Below are 20,047 nucleotides of genomic sequence, written 5' to 3'. Positions count from 1 at the left end.
TTGGTATTCGAATGGCGGCCCGACTTGGCTCAAATTATACCGCGCTGCGCTACGTTGATAAACTGTTAATTCTTCCTGAGACGCATTGCGATGGTGAAATTGCAAAAGCGCGTACCTCGGCTTGTGACGCCGCAGACCTCCTTCCATAATTCATTTTTTGAATGCAAAAATACCCTCAGGAATGCTTCCCTGATTTTCTTGATTTTTCTTCTTTGCGTGAAGAATGTTCTGTAAAAATTTCAAGCTCGGTAGTTGATTCGTTCTCAGTTAATAAAATAAAATTCGAGCGGAGACTTCGAAACACCTCAAAAAAGATACGCGTTTTTGCCGTTTCATTATCGATTAAGTGTTTGAAAACGAAGCCTGTGTACCCTGTACATCAGTCTATGTGGCGAGAGAAAGCAAACAGAAATTTGGTGGTCGACTTTTTGTATCATATGCCGCCTGAAAAAAAGCCCAGTAAATCTCTTTCCTTGTAAGTACTCGTTACGCATGATCAGCCCCCCATGAATTGGTACGTATTTTTTGAACAGCCCTTTAAACGTCACACCGGAAGATACGCCCTTTCCAACTTTAGTCACTCTGCAAAAAAAATTATGGCAAATTTGACCAGAAGTATGGTAAATTTTTTCATGAGTTTGCTTAATTTCGAATACAAGGATGCTGTAGAGTAAAGGTAAACAGATATCTGGTAGCATTTACCATATTTTTGGTGAAGGCGGTTAGAGTTATGGTCTTTGCTACCATTGGTTCTGTTGATGGTTGCCATACTCATACAAATATATTAGTGCCGTTCAAATTATACCTGTTTTCAGTGCATTGATTAATCCAAGTCCAGTTCTTAATTTTTCTCCCAATATGATAATGATCAGGATTTTCTGATATTTTAACCTTCCTCTGTCGCATTCCAAATCAAATCTAGATCCTCTTAAATGTTATTTTCCTGAAATTTCATCATCGCTTCTTCTCAAAAATTTGATGGAAACCTCCCAGCACTTTCATTTTAAGAAAAGCTAAACATTCTGACACACACTTGACAACAGCGCCGAGGTTATTGACAAGCGCGACTTGGGATCCGCGAAGCCGTTTATGTCCGGATCGAGTCAGGAACTAAATCGGGTTCACCTTCAAGTATCCGTCCGCCCTCAATGGTTGCGCGTGCCGTCTTGACGGGTGCAATCCATTATTTATTTTCTTTCCGTTATTAACTTTTGACACCCAAGAAGTGTACTCATCTCTCGAATTCAGTTCATCATTTTCAAACCCATGAAATTATCCGGAATTTCAACCAGAACTACTGAATTTACGGATTTTTTGAGCCGCTGAGCTGCTGAGCTCCCGAGTAATCCCATCGTTTCCGGATCAGTTCTAGATTCCGGATTCCATGAAAAGCGGAAATGAACATTTTCCGAGCTTATACATGAAGAGAGGGAGGCACGTAAAGGAACCCCATGGAATTTAACGTTCAGTCGATGATGTGATCGAGCTTTACAATGTTGGGCAACAGCGCAGCCATTTTTTCAAAATTTCTTTTGATGCTAATTTTTTTTTTAAAAAAGCTCAAGAATGTCGCTCACGTTGTTCTTCGGCCAGAGACTGAAACTGCTATACCTATCGCTTGAGGTAATTCGAAGTTAAAACAAAGAAAATTCGATTCAAGAGAGTTTTTGGGCTCTCAAAGGAATCCCTTGCAGTGGGAAAATTTCGAAACCAAATTCTATTAACGGTTGTTTGATTGTGTTAGTGATTAGAAGGTCCGTAGTCCCTCGCAGTCACTGCTGTAATACATTGAAAACTGTTTGAGAGGAAAAAATATTGCAATGGTCGATTTTTTACGTAAAATGTCTAAGATTTAATCATTTAACTTCGCTAGGAAATATAACACTTTGACATGACGGCAAGGAAGTTAGATATGGAGTGGACTCCCAGCTCCAAGCTCATGGTCATGGTAGCCCACGCTGGTGTGATGCAAGACCACGATGGATTGAAGTAAAGATCAGAGGCTAAAATCCTCAATATTCCTTGTACCTAGAGATGATAAGGGAAATTTTACATGAGCCCAAGAAATTTCCCCAAATTTATTGGTTCAACGATTCATTATTTCAAAAATGTTTTAAAAAAATGTGTCGCTTATACATACTCTATGAAATCATTTTACTTGTAACAGATTGTTCAATAATTATAATCTCTACGATTTTTAATCATAAAATTAAAATCTTGAAAGTTTGCAAGAACTGAACATGCACTCCACATTCATCTGAGAACACCACATACATGCATCAGAATCAATTTGCTAACAATTTTAAATCAAGATTGTTCTCGTTCTAATTAAGTTTCCTTGACTTTCTCTTTAAACTAAGTAGAGGAGGGTTGCAAGCTTTCTAGTATGAATATAGTACCGGTGCTTGAAACTGTCGAACAATCGAACAGGAATTTACTCAACTAAATTCTAAATATCTGGTGCCTTATCGACAGTGGCGATTCTTGAAAGAGAGCACTGTTTTTTCTTCATTTAAATGTATGTAAAACAATCGATTTTTGGTGAGGCAGCTTGCCTGATCTAAAATCAATATTCATAACTCGATCGCGGTTGTCTGATAATTGAAATACACGCTAGGTTTTATCGATGAGGGTGGTGAGATTTTACGTTTGGGTCGATAATCTCGGAATGAAAAGATGACGGGCAAAAAATGTGTAATATTCGAAGGTGAAATATTAAAGGCCGGAAGAAAAATACTAATTCAATCAACATGTAGATAAGGAGTACTTCCCGTAGGAAAGGGTAGAGATCAGCCTCCCGACCATGGTTTTTGGCGCAGGTCAGTATCTAAAGGTGAAAGAGGTCAGATATCGGCTGTCGGCTTTTTTTATAGTAACATTGAAACTTCTGACACCGTTCTGCGTCATCGTTGTTAATGAGCCATGATTTGGCTAAATGAAGACGCCGACGGTCAAGTTCAGTTAGCGAAAACATACGCACTCCGTCCAATCTCCTTTTAGTTGATTGATTGCTTTTGATTTTACGAGGTTGTGGTCCAAGAAAAATGTTTAGTAATGTTTAGGAAAAATAATGATGGAATCATGATGGTACTTCCAGAAAAATAATGCTCTGAATCTTTCATGTTTTCATCTGTTTGCTTCTGTTATTTTCTACGTCACATTTTCTCGACTGTTCAATCCACTCTTATAGCATTAATTGTTAAATCTGGACTCTTTAAAAAGAAAACGCAAAATACCGTCAAAATTTACGAGATAGAAAACTTTCAATCGCTCTTCTTCACGTGTAATTCATGCGACATTAAATTGAAAAAAGTTGTGAAAAAAAATTGGCATCAATTTTCTTTTAAATCTAAAAATCTCTCATATCGATGCTACATATAAAATTAACCGCAAAATATACAACATTAAACAAAATTTGTGAACTTTTACTGATGTAAAGTTATGAAAAATTTGTAAAAGTGGAAGGCGGTAATTTCACCTGAAAAAGAACCGAGAGGATTTCCCAACTGGGATATTCTAACATATTTTTCGAGAATTTTTCTTCTTGAAATTTACGAATTTATAACGTATGGTATCAAAAGCCAATTACGCTAATACGGCAGTTACGCAGTCACAGAAAAAGTATAGACCGAATGTTGCAACACAAAATTTTGCATCTATTCATTTCCAACGGACAACAAAACAGATTTATGTTCATGGATGTTTTTTCAAAAAAAAAAAAAAAAAAAAAAAAAAAAAACAAACAAACAAACAAATATCGCAACGTTAAGAAATTTCAAATAAATTGGAAGGTGGTCGAACTTCATACTGAGCAGCGCTTTACGAAACCACATTAATTAATCTAAATTTCACGATCCAAAGTTCAATTTCTCGCTCATTTCTGTGTTAGGTTAGATATCAGGAAGTTTTTTAAAATCTATACCAGGACAGATTTAGTCACACTGGGTGAGCGCAGCGCTCGATTTTAGCGCGTCGATGATTAGCGAACGCGAAAAACGATCAAGACTAATTGCATATCGTTCAGTCAATCCAGTGAACTGCCATGCTGCCGCACCAGAGCTTAAATTATTCAGATTATGAATTGCATCGACGATGTGAAATAATGATTTATACCTTCGTGGCAATCTTGCAGAGCTTTTCCCGTAAATTAGCGTGTCGGTTAAGGTCGTGCCGCAATGCCAAATTCCACCAGAAATGAGAAATTCAGAAATACAGTCAAATTCATTAAAAACCCATGTACCTAACAAATGTTATTGACCCTATCGAAGGCTCCAATGAAGAATCTGGGACCTAATTTGGTGAAATTACCCTGGATTACACACTGGAGAAAAGGGGATGCTGACTCAACATTCTGGACGTTAAATGTGTGCGACGACCCACAAAACGCTGAGTTAACCTTACATCTTGACACTGCTATAGTAATTGCTGTGGCGGTTAACTCGGCGTTTTGTGAGTTGTCGCACACTTTTTTTATATCCAGAATGTTAAGTCAGCATCCTTTCTTTTTTTCGATGAGGGCGGTTGCTCGTTTTGTACAGGGTGTCCCAGACCTCCTGAACCTGGCTTTTATCTCGGTTATTTTAGATTGGATAAAGTCGGAGACAGCGCAGCGGGAAGAAGTAAGGGACCCAAGGAATATTACGGTTATGACCCCAAGGTATACAAATTTTATATCTCCGAAGCCTCCCAGCACCCCTCGGGGATTTATTGACGTAGAGGCTCAGGAAAAAGATCGAACCATACCAGCACCCCGAGCCCTTACACGCTATGATTCAGCCCTGAATTCCGAGGGGGAGCTTTAAATTGGACGTATTTCTGCCAAACGGAACTATGTGCATTGGCACATGAGCCCTGAGACCCATAAGAATATATGTATAACAAGGTTCACGTCATTATGCACATAGTTCCGTTTGGTATAGAAATACGTCCAATTTAGAAAACTAACATAAGTACGGACAAAATCAACGCCCTCTGAAGACTTGATAGATTTTTGGACTTCCATACACGCTTCTACTCTTGAACAAAATATATTCGAAAAAAAAGGAGCGTTACGGAGGAATATCGAAATTGAAATTTGGCGGCTCTGGACCTGTATCACTCCACTGCTGTTAATAATTCGGCATTTTTCAGTGACTGAGTTCCCCGTCCCCCGTCCCCCGCCCTTCGTTCCTCTGTCGCGTGTCATTAAATCGAAGGCTTTTTGAACTAGAGCTGATTTGCATTCTGCCAGTTTGATCATTTCCCCGTGCTGATCGACCGATTGAGTGCTTTAAGCGCGACGCATGAGTTACGCCTTCTCTGCGACATGTTAGCCGGCTTATCAAATCCCATGCACTTCCTGATTCACACCAACCGATCGGACCCTGTGATTGTGATTTCGGTCAATGAAAGTGCATTCCTGAGAAATCAAATCTATTCTACGGCGATCGGAATTTTTCCCGAAAAAAATTCATGTGTTTTATAGCCATACCTATAGCCATTTAAATCTATGGAAAGGGATCTATAAACAGTAGGGTGTTCGAAACGAATACCTTAATAATTGATTCTTTTATAGCTTTAAATGGGGAGCTATCGATAATCCATCTTTCACGCCTCACCACTGGACCCCTAAAGGATCAAAGGGTTTTGTATTTTTGGCCACGGGGCTGTCTGTGGGAACTGATCAAAATACACCAAACAATTTTCCATCCACCGAAAATGTTCGGTTGAATGTGGGTTTTTCCATGTTTTCTGGATCCCATCCCAAGTTCAAGATGAAATGATACCTCTGATGCTACTCTCCAAAATTGTCTTCTGGAGAGATCTTTTTCCGATGCTTTGCGATTCATAGATTGATCCACCATTTTAACCTATGGAAAAGGCTTGATAAACAGGGTGTTCGCAACGAGCACCTTAATATTAGATCCTTTACCATGGCGTTCAATGGGAAAATGTCGATAATGGATCATTCACGCCTCACCACTGATTTTATTAATTTATTGATTTTTGTTTGTTGCAGAGAGGAAGACTTTACTGTCGGATATCGATGAACTGCCCAACATCATCATCGGAGACCGAGTCCTGCGGCTCGAGGTCGAGGACCTGTCTCCAGAAATGAAAGAAGTGGCGCGCAAGGAACTGCGGGAAAACCCCGACAATATACAGGCCGCCATCGAGGAATTAAGGGCCCTCCTTCAAGGTACGCACCTCCAACCAGTTTTCCCTGTTTTTCAACTGAATCGAACCCCCTCCCCCTCATGTGTTTTGCTCTTGAGAAACTCGGACCATTGCAAAAATGACTGAGTTGATCCTTTATTTTCATGCAAATCCAAAATTCAACGGTGGAAGTATCGGCGGAATAAACAGGCTGAAAAAAGAGATTAGGACACGATATTTTGATTACCTCAACTCTCATTGGAAGAAAATTCCCACCAGTGACAATTTATATTTAACTAACAATTTAAGCAATGTATTTGAAGCACTGCAGGGTGCAGAAAGGGCATTTTTTGGTTGTGGTGTCTCAATATCTCGGCCACCGGTTCATCCATTATGATTCTATCAAATTTATGTAATTTGTTGTATTTTTTACTAAATAATCTTTATGGTTTTAGTATGCTGGAAACGAATATTTCAGAAAATTTACCCTATAGTCTTTTTTATAAAATACAAATTAGCACCGGAGATTATGAAACACCGCATCCGAAAAATGCCTTTTCTGCAAGAAACGCCTCAATTGAGGGTGAGAAAAGTTAAATATGGAGGTCAACGCTACTTTTTGCATGATGATTGCTGATGAGCAACTTTTTCAGATGAAATCAAGTCAAATTAGACTTATTTATGCTGAAAGGAACTATGTCGCACGCAATTCCTATGCACATAGTTCCTTTTAGCATAAATAAGTCCAATTCGCCTGATGATAACTGATAAAAGTCGCGGTGGGCGATTTGCCACGCGAATTTCAGCGAATTAGGTCAGGATTACTGAGTAAATCGCTATAATAAAGAATGTGCAGGTGTCTGAAATTTGATGAATTTCGTGCTTAAGTGGAAACTACTGAGTGAACTGAGCTGAAGGATACCCTTGGTTCAGAAATTGAACAATTATTGGAGAAGATATGACAAAATGATCTAATCTGCTAAAATACATGTGTTTAAATGTATGAAGTGCCACCAGATGACGTCACTGGCCGGTGTATTTTCTCACTTTTAAATCTAAATTTATACTGTTTCCCATATTAGAAAAAATTATAAAAATACTGCAAAATCAGCTCTTTAAGCGCTTTCAGATGAAGCAATAAAAAATTTGCATGCAAATTTTTTATTGGGTGAATCTGAGCTTCAACTCCTGAAACCAACCATTACACTACAAGGATATAGGGAAAATAGCAGTTTGTCGTCTCTAAAGTATACTATCTGCACGTTGAAAACAATTTTTATCATGTAAACCGGACGTTAGATATTCATTATTGATCGAATGATTGAATAAGTACAACAAAATCCTTAGGGATCAGTCGTCCTAGAGGAAGGGACGCGGTTCGTGGAACTTCGAGCAAACTTGTTCAAGGAACTTTTTTAACATAGCTATGACTTGTTCCACGAAACCCCAGGCTGTGGAACTAATTCGCGCAAACCGCGCTCGTGTGTACCAGGCTTTGGGTCCGTGTAACTTAACGTTCGGGTCATTGAACCGAACTGACAAAGAGATTCAATATTATGAACCGAACGTTTGGTCGCACAAACAGAATTTCCGGGTTGACAATCTGAGTACTACGATTGATTTTGAACACTGAGCGCTCGAAGGGTCAAAATCATTGATTATTAATTTTATTTTTCTCGCCTATCAGTTAACGATGTGGGTGTGTGTGCACGCAGTGCAAAAAAAAAGCTAAAACGCCTCCGATTTTTTGGCTATGCAACAAGACTATTTCTCAATGGATTCTCTTATTTGGAGACTTTAACGCAGCGTAAGGAAAAACAAATCGTAACAGCTTAAGACGCCTTCGCTTATTTGGATATACAACAAGTTCATCTTTAAAGTACGAATAGTTGCTTCAATTGAATCTCTAATTTGGAGACTTTAACGCATGCTTAACAAAAACAACTCCATCGATTTTAGAGAAGAGGGAGCCGGGGGTCCTCCTTCAGGAAATGTCTAACATTAACTTATTTTACTCACTATGCTACCTATTTTATCTGACTTCAAACAGGCTGAAATAGTCGATTAGTTGAAAGTTATACACTGTAATTACTTCGGATCTGTGAGATTCTTTGAGCGATCCTCGACAAGCTCATCTAGCTGTAGGATCTATCCGCGCCACTTAAAATTCATTAATCTTCTTTAAATCACTTTAAAGAAAATGTTCCATGATCTTCAAATAATGTTCTCCCTTTTTTGTGTGTTCAGAGGACGAAGAACTGACAGTTCCACTCGACAATGACACGTGGTTAATTCGGTTTTTAAGGCCTACCAAGTTCTACCCAGAAAGTGCCTACAAACTTGTAAGTATTTTTAAGCTCCTCAATGTTCTTGAAATTAATTTTATTGAACAAAAATTGTGAATATACTCTCTCTCATATGATGTCCATGCCTGCCTACTTAACATATTGCGTTTGAGTAGGGAAGATTCTTTTCGCATTTTTTCCTTCTTCTTGTTTGAGATGACGGCCTTGCTTTTTACGCAGTTTTTAAACTGGGGTGACTTAAATCCATGACCTACGCTTTGTTCGGAGAGTAGCTCTTGAATTGGGTTGTTTCAAATTCGCTACTTTTTTACACACATCGTGAGGCAAGGACCATAACTTTTACCATCGTATTTCTAAAGCGATTTTCATCAAGTCACTTCAATATTTAATAAACCGACATTCCTCCTTTTCCCCCAAAAACTTGGTTTCGTCCTACTGAACGCAAAGTCTAGTCATTTGTGAGACGGAGATGACGCAAATTATTAAGCATCAGCCGTATACTCACGCTCAGGCAAAATTAGGATCGTTTCTAGTTACGTCAGAGCAATATTGACGCCTTTCCTGCATTACGTGCAACTCATCAGGCCGCATGCGGAGAAATTGGCATCCTCAGCTATGTTTTTCACATTTTCTTTTTCCATCGATAGGAACGTTTCATCGATTCAAGTGAAGATGCACCGAGGCACTGAGTGTGAAATTGCACCTTTTCAACTTTGGTTCGATGATAATTTCAATCGCTGTGACGCAAAGTGGCATACGTGAGTGATCAGTATCCTGATTGTATTCGACGACCCTCAGGTTGCTTGCTACTAGCATTTGAAAATTTTCGACAAATAAACAGACGATGCAATGATGCTATATTTAGCTATTGACGATTGTCAACGGGAAACTAAGATATTAATATCATTTCTGAGAGGTGGATTACATCAACAATCTGACACAAAACGCGTCTTGAAATGAGACTTCTAACAGGACCTATGACGGTTTGTTCAAAATGTGTAGTTTTAACCTCCCAAAATTCTACGGATACTATTCAGAACTTCAACTTGCCACGCTAGGGGCTAAAAGTTAGGATGTTTAAATGCACATTTGCTGTTTCTCTTGGCACATAAATGAATTAACGGTTGATTCAGAAATCCCGATGTTCTTATCGAGTAAACAGAGACATTTCCACCCTCAATTCGACAAGCCTGATCATCAATTATCGCAGCCTCTCTCCATCTTCCCCCCTCCCTCGACAGCAGTATCTTACAGCGCGACTCAGCAACTGTGAAATTAGTGCTATTAATGAACAAATAATTGAATACGAGGCGTCACCAGACACCGCGTGTCCAGAGTAAATGGCAGCTCACGATGCGTTTAATCACAGATGTGCGGCTATCGTTTCTTCCACGAAATCCTCTCAAATCGCCGTGCCGGAGGAGCATTTCGTATGAGCTTTCAAATGTTGTAAAATTCTCTCTGTAAAATATTAATTTTAGGGGAAAAGTACAATGAAATTGCCGTAAAATCAACAGATCTATTTGATCATACTGAGAATAAAAAGACACAAAAAAGTTTAGGAAAGTTTTCCGCAATTTTCCAAAGAAATTAATATTTTAACTGCATAATCTGACAACATCTGAAAATTCTTACGGCGATTTTCCCTGCCGGGGCAGAATAGCCGCGAGTTCATGGACGCGAGCTTTTTTTCTCATTAAATTTCCGATTCAGTGGACGAGGGCGGGGAAAATCCGTCGGTCCACTGGCTATACAGCGTAATTACACTTTGAGAAGAGCCCTGTCGTCCATAGATTTGAGTCATTTGCACAGCTTGCGTTAAAGTGAGGCTACGCTCTTTCTTCAAAAGTGACGAGGAGGACCCGTAATGCATCCCGTAATAGAGGTTCGAAAGTTACGACTGCGACCTGATGATTATCTGATTTGTGCTCATCGGAGACGAGGCAAGCTTTTCAAGAGGGACGAGAAATTCATCTGAGTTTTTCCTCTCATCATGTGACATGACTCATCATGGATTTTGACAAAAACTGAAAACAAAAGCAAGGGGCCGTTCAAGTATCACGCAAGGCATTTTTGCCCACTTTTTGAGCCCTCTTTCATACCTGTAAAACAACCTGCTCCCACCTTCTCCCCTTTGTTATTTGAATGTTGTAAGACTGACCTGACTCTCCCCAAAGTTGCCGAAATACAAGAGTGTCAGCCTGACAAATATCGAGAAACATTCTTGCCATAAGAAATTTTATTAGTTTATTTCTTTTTTTAAAGTTTCTTTTACCTGCAGCCACCCATTCTTTATTTTTATTTTAATCAAAGATGAACTTCAAAGTACATACTTAAAAACTAATTAAATAATACTCTCAAACACCGAGGTTCTTCAAACCATACAGTACTGAGAAATGAAGAAACTTTTGTTTTTAAAAGGTCACGAATGGAAGATATCACAGAAATAAATTCAATTACTTAGATTACGCATAGTCATTTTCCTCGTTCCAGGCAAATTTTAATCAATGCGTGTATAGTATTTCATTGCATTGTATGTTTAACTGTGCTCTTATTTGACGTACACTGAAACATGTTTCTTAAGATATTATTTTGACTTTAAGCGTATTTTCTTGTCGACAAAATTTGTTTTTTTTTAAAGTTAAATCCGTGCGAATTTAACGTAAAATCAGTTTTCCGAGTTGAAGGAACACGGTTTTATTATTGTTATTTTATCTTAGACCTGACGATAACAAATCAACGTTTCTAAAACTCAAAAAGACTGATTTTGAGGTTAAATTCGTACTGATTTAACCGGGGGCGGGGACCAAAAGTCGGCAAAGACAAGGCTTTTAGTCAAAATAATATCGCGAGAAAAATTGTTTCCTCGTAATTTCTCTGATAACGCGAATCAGAATGTACCTAGTAACATTTTCGTTCCTCGCAAATTTGTCTGGCGATGAAGACCATGACCGGAATCGGTTGGCTCGTTTGTGCTTTTTTCCTTCCTTTCTTCCTTTTTTTTACTCTTGTCGCGCTCGTGAGCTAAAGAGTACAAGGTCATTTCGACTGAACACACTTTAGTTAAACACGAGCAACGTATATTGTCCACTTAAATTCATTGCGATGATACGATATGTGTAATTTTCTGCCGTGCCGTTTGCCTGAATATCTTATGAAAAACTATTGTTCATATTTTTTTGGAATAATCGCAATAGTCCTGTCCTGTCTCATTGAACAAACTCTCATTTAAACTATATAAACAGACCCAAGTATTTTTATTTTTCACTATTCACAGAAAAAACAACCCCAGTCTACAAAAACTCGAAATTTAATAATTGATACCAGGGCCTCAGCAGTGTCCTATATGAATATTTCAGTATAAAAATTGCTCAAAATATAAAATCAATCTGCCATGCTCGGAGCACAATCTGACCGCATCAATAAAGTGCCTCTTTACTGCCTTTTCAAAAAACTTCAACTACCCGCAACTTTTTCTTTAAGACACTGAAGGGAGTTTTCTGTTAAATTTGATTTTTATGGTTTCATGAGCTTGTTGATGGTCACTTTATTTTAATCATTGATTGAATAAGCCAACCCTGATAAATAAACAACAAAATTTGCAGTTTTAGACAAAACATTTAACACCCGACGTCTCCCAAAGGCTCGCTCTTCTGTGCGAAATAGGAGCCCTCCGGCATTTTAAATCGTTCTTAAAAATGTCTGCAATAAATTTTCAATTCGTAAACGAGGGTGAAATTGCCGTTATTCACGAGTCTTCTTTCGAAACTTACACGTGACAGCTCCAAAGTTTAATTTTTACTTAAAATCCGGTGCTAAACCGCATAAGAATCAGAAAAGTCATTAATTCAGGTGTGTACGTCGCATGTGCTGGACAGTAGACACTTACTGACCTTCCAGATTCTCACCGCGATGACAAAATTTGCATACGTGTAGCCCCTCAAAATATCTGAAAATTACTTCTTTATTTTTCCTTAAGGAAACCGATTGTATCAGAAAATTTGAGAAAAGCAGCACAAAATGGCAAATGTTTATTTTTTCTTACTCGTTATAATAATTCCATGCGCTGTTTTTTTCTCCACGAATAAGACCATTCCCTTTTTTTCGCGAGCAAATTTATCCACTGTCAGCTTTCCATATTAGAATATCGGATTATGTAGTGTATGCTGGCACCAGGTATACATGAAAGAGGGTATCTGGCTCAGAAAGTGGATTTATGATTTTTCCGTCGTAGAATTTTTTTAGGTATGTTGCTCATAAATTTAGATATTGTCTAGTCTAAACGGGTCAGTTGTGCTGGTCATTGAATCGTGTTTTGATGTTTGATTCTTGTCGATCGGCTAAAAATAATAAGATCTGTTCAAACAGCAAATCTCTAGGTACGTCCAATTTTAACCGAGATATCGCGCTTTGAAAAATTCGTTTAATGACGTCATCCACCGCGGTAGTGCTACCCTTGGTTTCTTCCATCTGGCTTTCATTAGTTAGGGAGACACCCATTTTCAGTGTTTATTCCACGTGAAAGTCGTGAAACTCGGTAAGCAAGGTGAAAGAAACCAAGGGTGTCCAATTTTTCAACTCGTGATAACTCGGTTAATATTGAACTTCGAAAGTTACTGTTTGGACAGATCTTAATATTTGTAGCTGATCTACAAAAATCAAGCATCAAAACACGATTCTGTGACCAGCACAACTGACAGACTCTGGCATTGCTATACAGGGCTCAAACCCTTTTGGACTGGAATGCAAGCTACTAAACTATACTGATTCTCCGTGATCAAAAATAAACGAGAGACCTGTATAAAAATAAATTGATGTTTCACCGCAACTGATTTCATTTTTCTTTGCCCAACAGATTCAAAACTATTATGCTTTTAAAATCAAACACAATGATGTCTACGATGGACTGAAACCTAGTACAGAAAGGAATGTCTTCGAACAAAATATACTCACAGTGTTACCTGAGAGAGATCAAGACGGAAGACGAGTTCTGATTTTAGAATTAGGAAGTAAGTATTACTTTATTTTTAATATGAATCAAGCCTTCCTGAGCCAAGTCCATCCGTTGAGTCGGAAGTTTACATTAGCTAGAGTAAGGCGCGATCGATCAAAAACACACACAGCTGAAATAGATTCATGCATGAGAGTCCTTAGCTCAATCTAATATTTTAAAAAAAATTTAATGTAATTACCGATCAATTGTATCAAAAATGTTTTAAAAAATGTATAGTATCGTTGTATAGTATCCCTATCATCAGTGGTAGGACAAACACTAAATTAAATAATAATACAAATAAATCAAATTACTTCATTACACACGTTGATAAGAGATTATAAATGCTTAATAAAGAGATTAAATCTGTTAATCAATTCATACGCGTGCTATACGCGTGAAATAGTTGCTTCAGGCGCCGCCGCATGGCGGGCGGGCGGCCAGCGCGAAACGCGCATTGGCGCCTACAAACCTAAGTGGATACTTCAAGCATTGTGCAATGCGTGAAGTATCCACTTAGGTTTGTAGGCGCCAGTGAGCCTCTCGCGCTGGCAGCACGCCGCTCCGCTCTGTTAGGCTGTAATATTTATATACTCGCATAGACAGCGTTTTTTGAAATGTTAGCACACTCTGCATTGATTATTCTCATTTAAATTGATGGAAAAAAAATATGTATCAATTTATCAAAGGAGAATAATAATATAATGTGTTTTTCAAATATTGGTGGTTCCGTGTCAAATTTAATGATTTCCAAAGCACTTTAATTTTTTCTTTTACATTTTGTGCTTTTATTGTGCTCCAGCGAGGTGTACGCGCAACGAAACGCTCAAAATTTGACGTATTTGACTCTAAAAGATCGATGTACAAATGGGTTAAAACTAAAGATTGCATGCCTCTTGGTTTTTTTCCTCTTTTATTCATTTTTGCAGTTTCTGTCGGCACAACTGTGGCTCATTGAGATTAATGTCGTTTGGAAAAGGTTTTACAAATATTTTTCACGTTTTGAAAATATAAATGTTTTCAAAATGAAGTAATAATTTCGTAAAAAAAAAAAAAAACAAAGAAAATAAAAAAAGTACCTATACATACGTAAGGTATATTGTACATTCAATATTTTAAGGATAGAAATAAAACCAAATATTCACCAATGACAATTTAAAAAGATGATTTAAAAGGAGAAAGTAATAACATTTTATTTAGAAAATGAGCAATCATAATAACAACACCTCCTTCTCTCTCAATTTCTCATTTCTATATTGTCAATATTGTACATACCGACTAAAATATAACGCTTGGACCAAGTCACTGTTGCTTACTTTACGTGTGGGCGTAAACTACTGGACAAAAAGGGTGCGCAGACAAAAACTCGTTTATAAAATGTCCTGAAACCGACTGTGGGGGCCCGGGCAGAGTTTGTTTATATTCCATTGTAATTGCCTGAACTGAACACTTTTTCCCCCTCAGTTTTGTACAGGTAGCCATTAGAGCTCAAATTTTTGGACTCTAATTAAAATTGTTGAACTTCTGAACTTTATGTTCCCCGCAAAATAGTGTGAACCCAGCACTATTTTACCATCTAATTATAGACAGTTTTGGCCACTTTTCGCAGTGTTTTTTTCTTGGAATCTATTCTGATCGATATACTGCTGGTCATCTCGGATGCAGAAAAATTCATCGAAACTGTATTCCGTGATCATGTATGTATTTTCCTGTCGAGAAAGTAAGTAGAAAAAAGAAGACTCATAATAAAGCCTTTAATGGGTTTTAATTTCTTAATGTTATTCTACCATTTGATTTCATTAACACTCGTCATTTTTTCGCAGAAAAATGGAAGCCAAAAAAGTGTAGTCTGGACGAAGTTTTCAAAGGAGCAGTGTTATTCCTGGAGGCCGCCATGATGGAACCAGCATCCCAAGTTGCTGGAGCTCAAGTCATTTTTGATATGGATGGACTCACCCTCCAACAAACGTGGCAATTCACTCCTCCCTTTGCCAAGAGAATAGTCGACTGGCTCCAGGTAAAATCAATTGCATAAGACATGTTCTCCTGAAACTCAGCAAAGTTCCTTCGTTGTACAGGGTATGCAACGCCGTCTCCACAGTACCATATTAGTTACGTTATGGCCGTGGCGATTCTTGAAACTTGACAATGCTGCTTTTCCTCCATTTAAACGTACTTAACACAATTGATTTTATGTGAAGTAGCTTGTCTCACCTAAAATCGATTCTGTAGCTTTAAATGGAGTATTAAAAGTGTTGCCAACTTGCTGGGATCGCCACTGCGCCAGAGGAGATCCCCACTAGAATGTAGACAAACGTTGAAATATTGTGCTCAGCACCTTCTTGCTGGAGCACTGGTTTTGAGTTTAATTTTTAGCGGGAAACGAATTACGCAAATGTGGACGTTTATTAAGACGTGCCCGATAGAGTAACGTCGTAGATTTTCCTGGATATTTTATTTTTTTAGGATACAGCCTATCAACATTTTCTCTAAAAATGTTGTGTTTCTTTAAAAAATAAAATATGAAGCTGTATTAGAAACCACAGTTAAAAACGTGCTTTGGATAGCAATGTACGGCCGATTAGTTTTTGCTTTCGTGTAAAGTTTTTGGAAAGAATATCTCTAGAATGGGCAAATGAAATGTTCCTTTTGACGTATGAGATTCGTTGCTTGCTTGCTGTTACAATCATAGCAAGAGTTTTTCGATAAATATGAAGTTCTCAACTCTTGCAAGGATCAAATAATAATTCAACTTCTCAAATATAGGTGTGCGAAATAATGCCACGAAAAGAAATTATGTAGGTACTTGCGGATATTCATCACGTTTATTCCTTTCAAAATTGATTGGTGGTTCAAGCGCACGAAAACTTCCAAAAGGGGCAACAAATTTCTGAGGTATCATTCTGAAGGTCAGCGTTGCTCATAATGTCAAATAAAAACCTTTTCGCGGGGAAATTGTATTATCAAAGGGGGCAGAATCCCATCACCCTCCTCGCGGCTACGTTCACGCAGGATGGGGCGTATACCTAATTTTGTCACTCCTCTGGCGTAAGAGAGTATCTCGATTTCCGCGGCGAGCCCCAGAAAGCATGAATTTATATGTAAAACATGGCTCACGTGGAAATTGAGACACGCCCAAACGTCAGATGGGCGAAGCCTTATTCCACAAAGGTTTTTGATGAGGAGGCCATCGAACCTGAAGTGTACTTTATTCGTGTCTATTGTAGAAATAAGGGGATTTTTCCTTGGGGGGAATTGTGATCGAAGAATAAATCTGGTAAATCTCAAACTTGTTTTGCTCAACCGGCGTGATCTCGGATCGCTGAGACGAGTGTACACGTTGCAAAAATGGAGCCTGTTTGTTGAAAAGTGGGGATATTAAAATGCAGGAAAAATATTACTTGTATGAGATGCCTATATAGTATCAATCAGCAGCTTGATTTCGCGACTGGTATTGCTTCTTTGTCGAATCGACCAAAAATAAGCGGTATAGACTACTTTACGGCAACGGGCAGCGCAGACAGCTAGAACAAGATATTGAAAAATTTAAGCGACAGACTGAAGCTGAAATCAGCAGAATCACCTTGGAGTTTTGAAGAAATAAACAAATTAAAAGTTTTCCGTTGTTACACTGAAATATAAATAATTTGCGGGAAGAACTTGGAAACCTGAAAAATTTCCAGATCAATTCACAGAAAAAATCATCATCGACCATGATCTATATTTTTCGATCAAGAACCCGCCAAATTTTTTGTAGAACCTCATGTTAAGTTGAAAATCAGCAAGACTGTCAGTTCGTTGTATAGTTGAGGTTTTTTTTTTTTTTTTTCAAATTTTACTTTATTATTACTAGACGATAGATAGCACTTGGTCATGAAATTTTTTTGGATATATGAGTGCTATCGTAGTGTACTCGCTAGAAATATGCGCTTGTGCTTTTTACAGCTCAACGAAAATTCGCGCCTTTATCGATGTTCCTCCATTCATCTTTACTAACTTGAAACCATTCATTTTTTGTGTTACAGGATAGTGTACCACTTAGGATTAAGGGTATCCACATTGTTAATCAGCCGTACATCTTCAATATGGTCTTCGCACTTTTCAAACCTTTCCTTCGCGAAAAGCTTAGGAGCAGGGTAAGTTCTATCTATAAACCACCCCTTAGCAATTCAATAAGTCGAGAGAACCGCACAAAGAAAAAATTCTAAAATTGAAAGAATGTTAGTAAATAATTTCTCACTTGCACGTGATTTTCAAAACTTGACGCAACTTCTGAAACTTACGCGCGACGGACAACCCTTATTCCTTCATCATCCTATTGTACCACACTGCCGTAGAAACGAAGAAGCTATAATAGGGTGGGGTAACGCCCCCTCCCCCTTATGGCGCCTTGCCCCCTGGAAATTTGCCAACCTCCCTCTCTCTATGGTGACCTGATTTTGGGGCCGTCGTTCCTAAATCGTGTGACCAGCTCAAGGTGGTCCTCCTTTGATTTACGTTCCAGCGTAGCATTAAACAAAGGACTATTTTTACGAACTTTGAGTAAAGTTTAGCGTAATTCATCGTTTCCAGTGCAAAGGAACGTAAATTTCAAGGTCGCAAAATTGATGCAGACAATTTAATTTTTACGCGCACATGTCTGTAAAATTTCTGTCTGAAATTTTTCTGATTTTCGCATGAGCTCAGAAGTAAAATCAGCGAAATTTTCAGTTAGGTCTTGTCTCCACGAGGCTTTTTCATGAGATTCGTCCCAAGTTCGAATTTCAGGAATGAAACTTGTGGGATTTTTCCCAGATACCGTCTCCACGAGACGAGGCTCATACGGTCCTGCGACAAGTTTGCGCGGGAAGATAAGTTAGTAAACATTGATCATTTAACCGGGATTAAAATAATGATTAAACACGATTGACAATTATAGACACATTATTTTAACCAAACAAACACGAACAGTGGAGTAACCAGCAAAATATCGATAGTTTGCTCTCTCCTCCTTTTCCTCTCTCAGTTCTGCCGTACTAAGGAAGAACGCCGTATGAGCCAGCCTTCTGACTTTGCCAAGTTTCCTCCGAAAAACCCCGAATTGCGAATATTATTTTCTAAAATTTTCAGACAATTTTGTACGCAATTTAATCTAAAATATCTGAAAATTTCGAGGAAAAATATGCATGAATGTTGTCAGAAATACATGTTTTATTAAGGGAAATTTGGCTACTCTCGAGTGTTCATACGGCGTTCCTCCTTAGCACGGCAGAGTTGGTCTTAGGGTTACAAGGATCATACTCGGTACTGGGAAAAATATTGTTTAACTCAATTTTTCCCGACTTCGTAAGTGAAATTTTCCTCGGGACAAATCCCGTGAAACGGCTCGTGGAGACAAGGCCTTAGAATTGTCGAGAGTCTTCTGATAATAATGGAATTCACGATGGGAAATGTCTCAACATTCAAATGCAGTTGAGTTCCTTCGTGTAGGTAACTACGAATTTGGAATGATACTGCACTTGCATGGTATCGTAGTAATTTGCCACCACAAAAAATTCATATCAAATTATTGGGTATGGACCAGCCCTAGGATTTTCAAAACCTGTCACGCTTATTTTTCCTTTTGTGTTTCGTGCATTTTTCAGTGGCAAATCATTGTAATGCCGTGAAAGGATCTATTTTCTAGGTTATCGTACTGTTGAATTTTACTTATAGCTTTTAAAATTGTCCTTTTTATGATACTGTGGTGTGGGCCTCCCCTAAGCTCCCTAGGTACCTAGGTATGAGGTAAATTATGTGGGCACTCTCTGACGATGGGGGAAGCTTGAGAATCAACAGGACGTATTTATGCTAAAAGGAACTATGTTCCACGCAAAGCCTATGCACATAGTTCCTTTTAGCATAAGTACGTTCAACTATGAAACAGACTCTAGAAGTGCATTTCGACCCGTCCTTAATTAGTTTTTCTCTCTCCCTTTCCACTCCAAAAATTTTTGACTTTATTCTTGTTTTCCCAATCAACTTTATGTTCACAATCAGTATAGTGCATGTTCTTTTAATGAGACGTTTCTGGTGATTTATTTATTTATATATTTTTAACTGGTTTGTTTTACTTCAGGTAATTTTCCATGGTACCGACCGTGAATCTCTGCACAAATACTTCAACCCGAAAATGTTACCAGACACCTATGGCGGAAACCTTCATGTTCCCACTATCTCTGGTTCTCAGTGGTATGAACTCCTCCTATTGTGTGATAAAGAATACGACGGTAAGATTAACCTCTTCTTACTTACTTGTTTTATCACCTTTATTTCCAGAGATAGTTTATTTTAGAAACCTCCCATTGCTATCCTCCTCGTAATTTAGCAGCGAATCCAGCAATTTGGCAACATCGGATTTCCTCCATTTAAACCTATGTCGAATAATCGATTCTGGTTGGAGCACCAGGCCCCTCCAAGAATCGATACATGTCCATGGATTTAAATGGAGAAAAAACGATGTTGCCAATTTGCTGTATCCGCCAATGCCTCGTATTTTTAAGTTACATTTGGAAGACAACGTCCAGGTTTGCCTGAGATGACTGATGACCAGAGTTTAGCGAATGGTTGAGCAATCTTTACCTAATGAAGCCTC

The 20,047-nt window shown here is 38.3% G+C and overlaps 1 protein-coding gene across 4 annotated transcripts in view; it reads left to right on the top strand.

The window, feature by feature from the left end:
- Nucleotides 1–20,047, top strand: part of LOC109030904 (alpha-tocopherol transfer protein) — a 103,876-nt gene that overhangs the window by 80,952 nt on the left and 2,877 nt on the right. For all 4 annotated transcript variants that reach the window (XM_019042116.2, XM_019042119.2, XM_019042118.2 and 1 more), the window contains exons 2-7: nt 5,999–6,178; nt 8,383–8,477; nt 13,297–13,450; nt 15,258–15,451; nt 17,460–17,570; nt 19,532–19,682. In XM_019042116.2, the coding sequence (XP_018897661.1) occupies nt 5,999–6,178; nt 8,383–8,477; nt 13,297–13,450; nt 15,258–15,451; nt 17,460–17,570; nt 19,532–19,682 (885 nt within the window). The remainder of the gene's footprint in view (nt 1–5,998; nt 6,179–8,382; nt 8,478–13,296; nt 13,451–15,257; nt 15,452–17,459; nt 17,571–19,531; nt 19,683–20,047) is intronic.

This window comes from Bemisia tabaci, chromosome 5 (genome assembly GCF_918797505.1).
Source record: "Bemisia tabaci chromosome 5, PGI_BMITA_v3".
Taxonomy (NCBI): domain Eukaryota; kingdom Metazoa; phylum Arthropoda; class Insecta; order Hemiptera; family Aleyrodidae; genus Bemisia; species Bemisia tabaci.
Note: the sequence above shows the minus strand (reverse complement) of the source record. Positions and strands in the feature narration are given on the sequence as shown.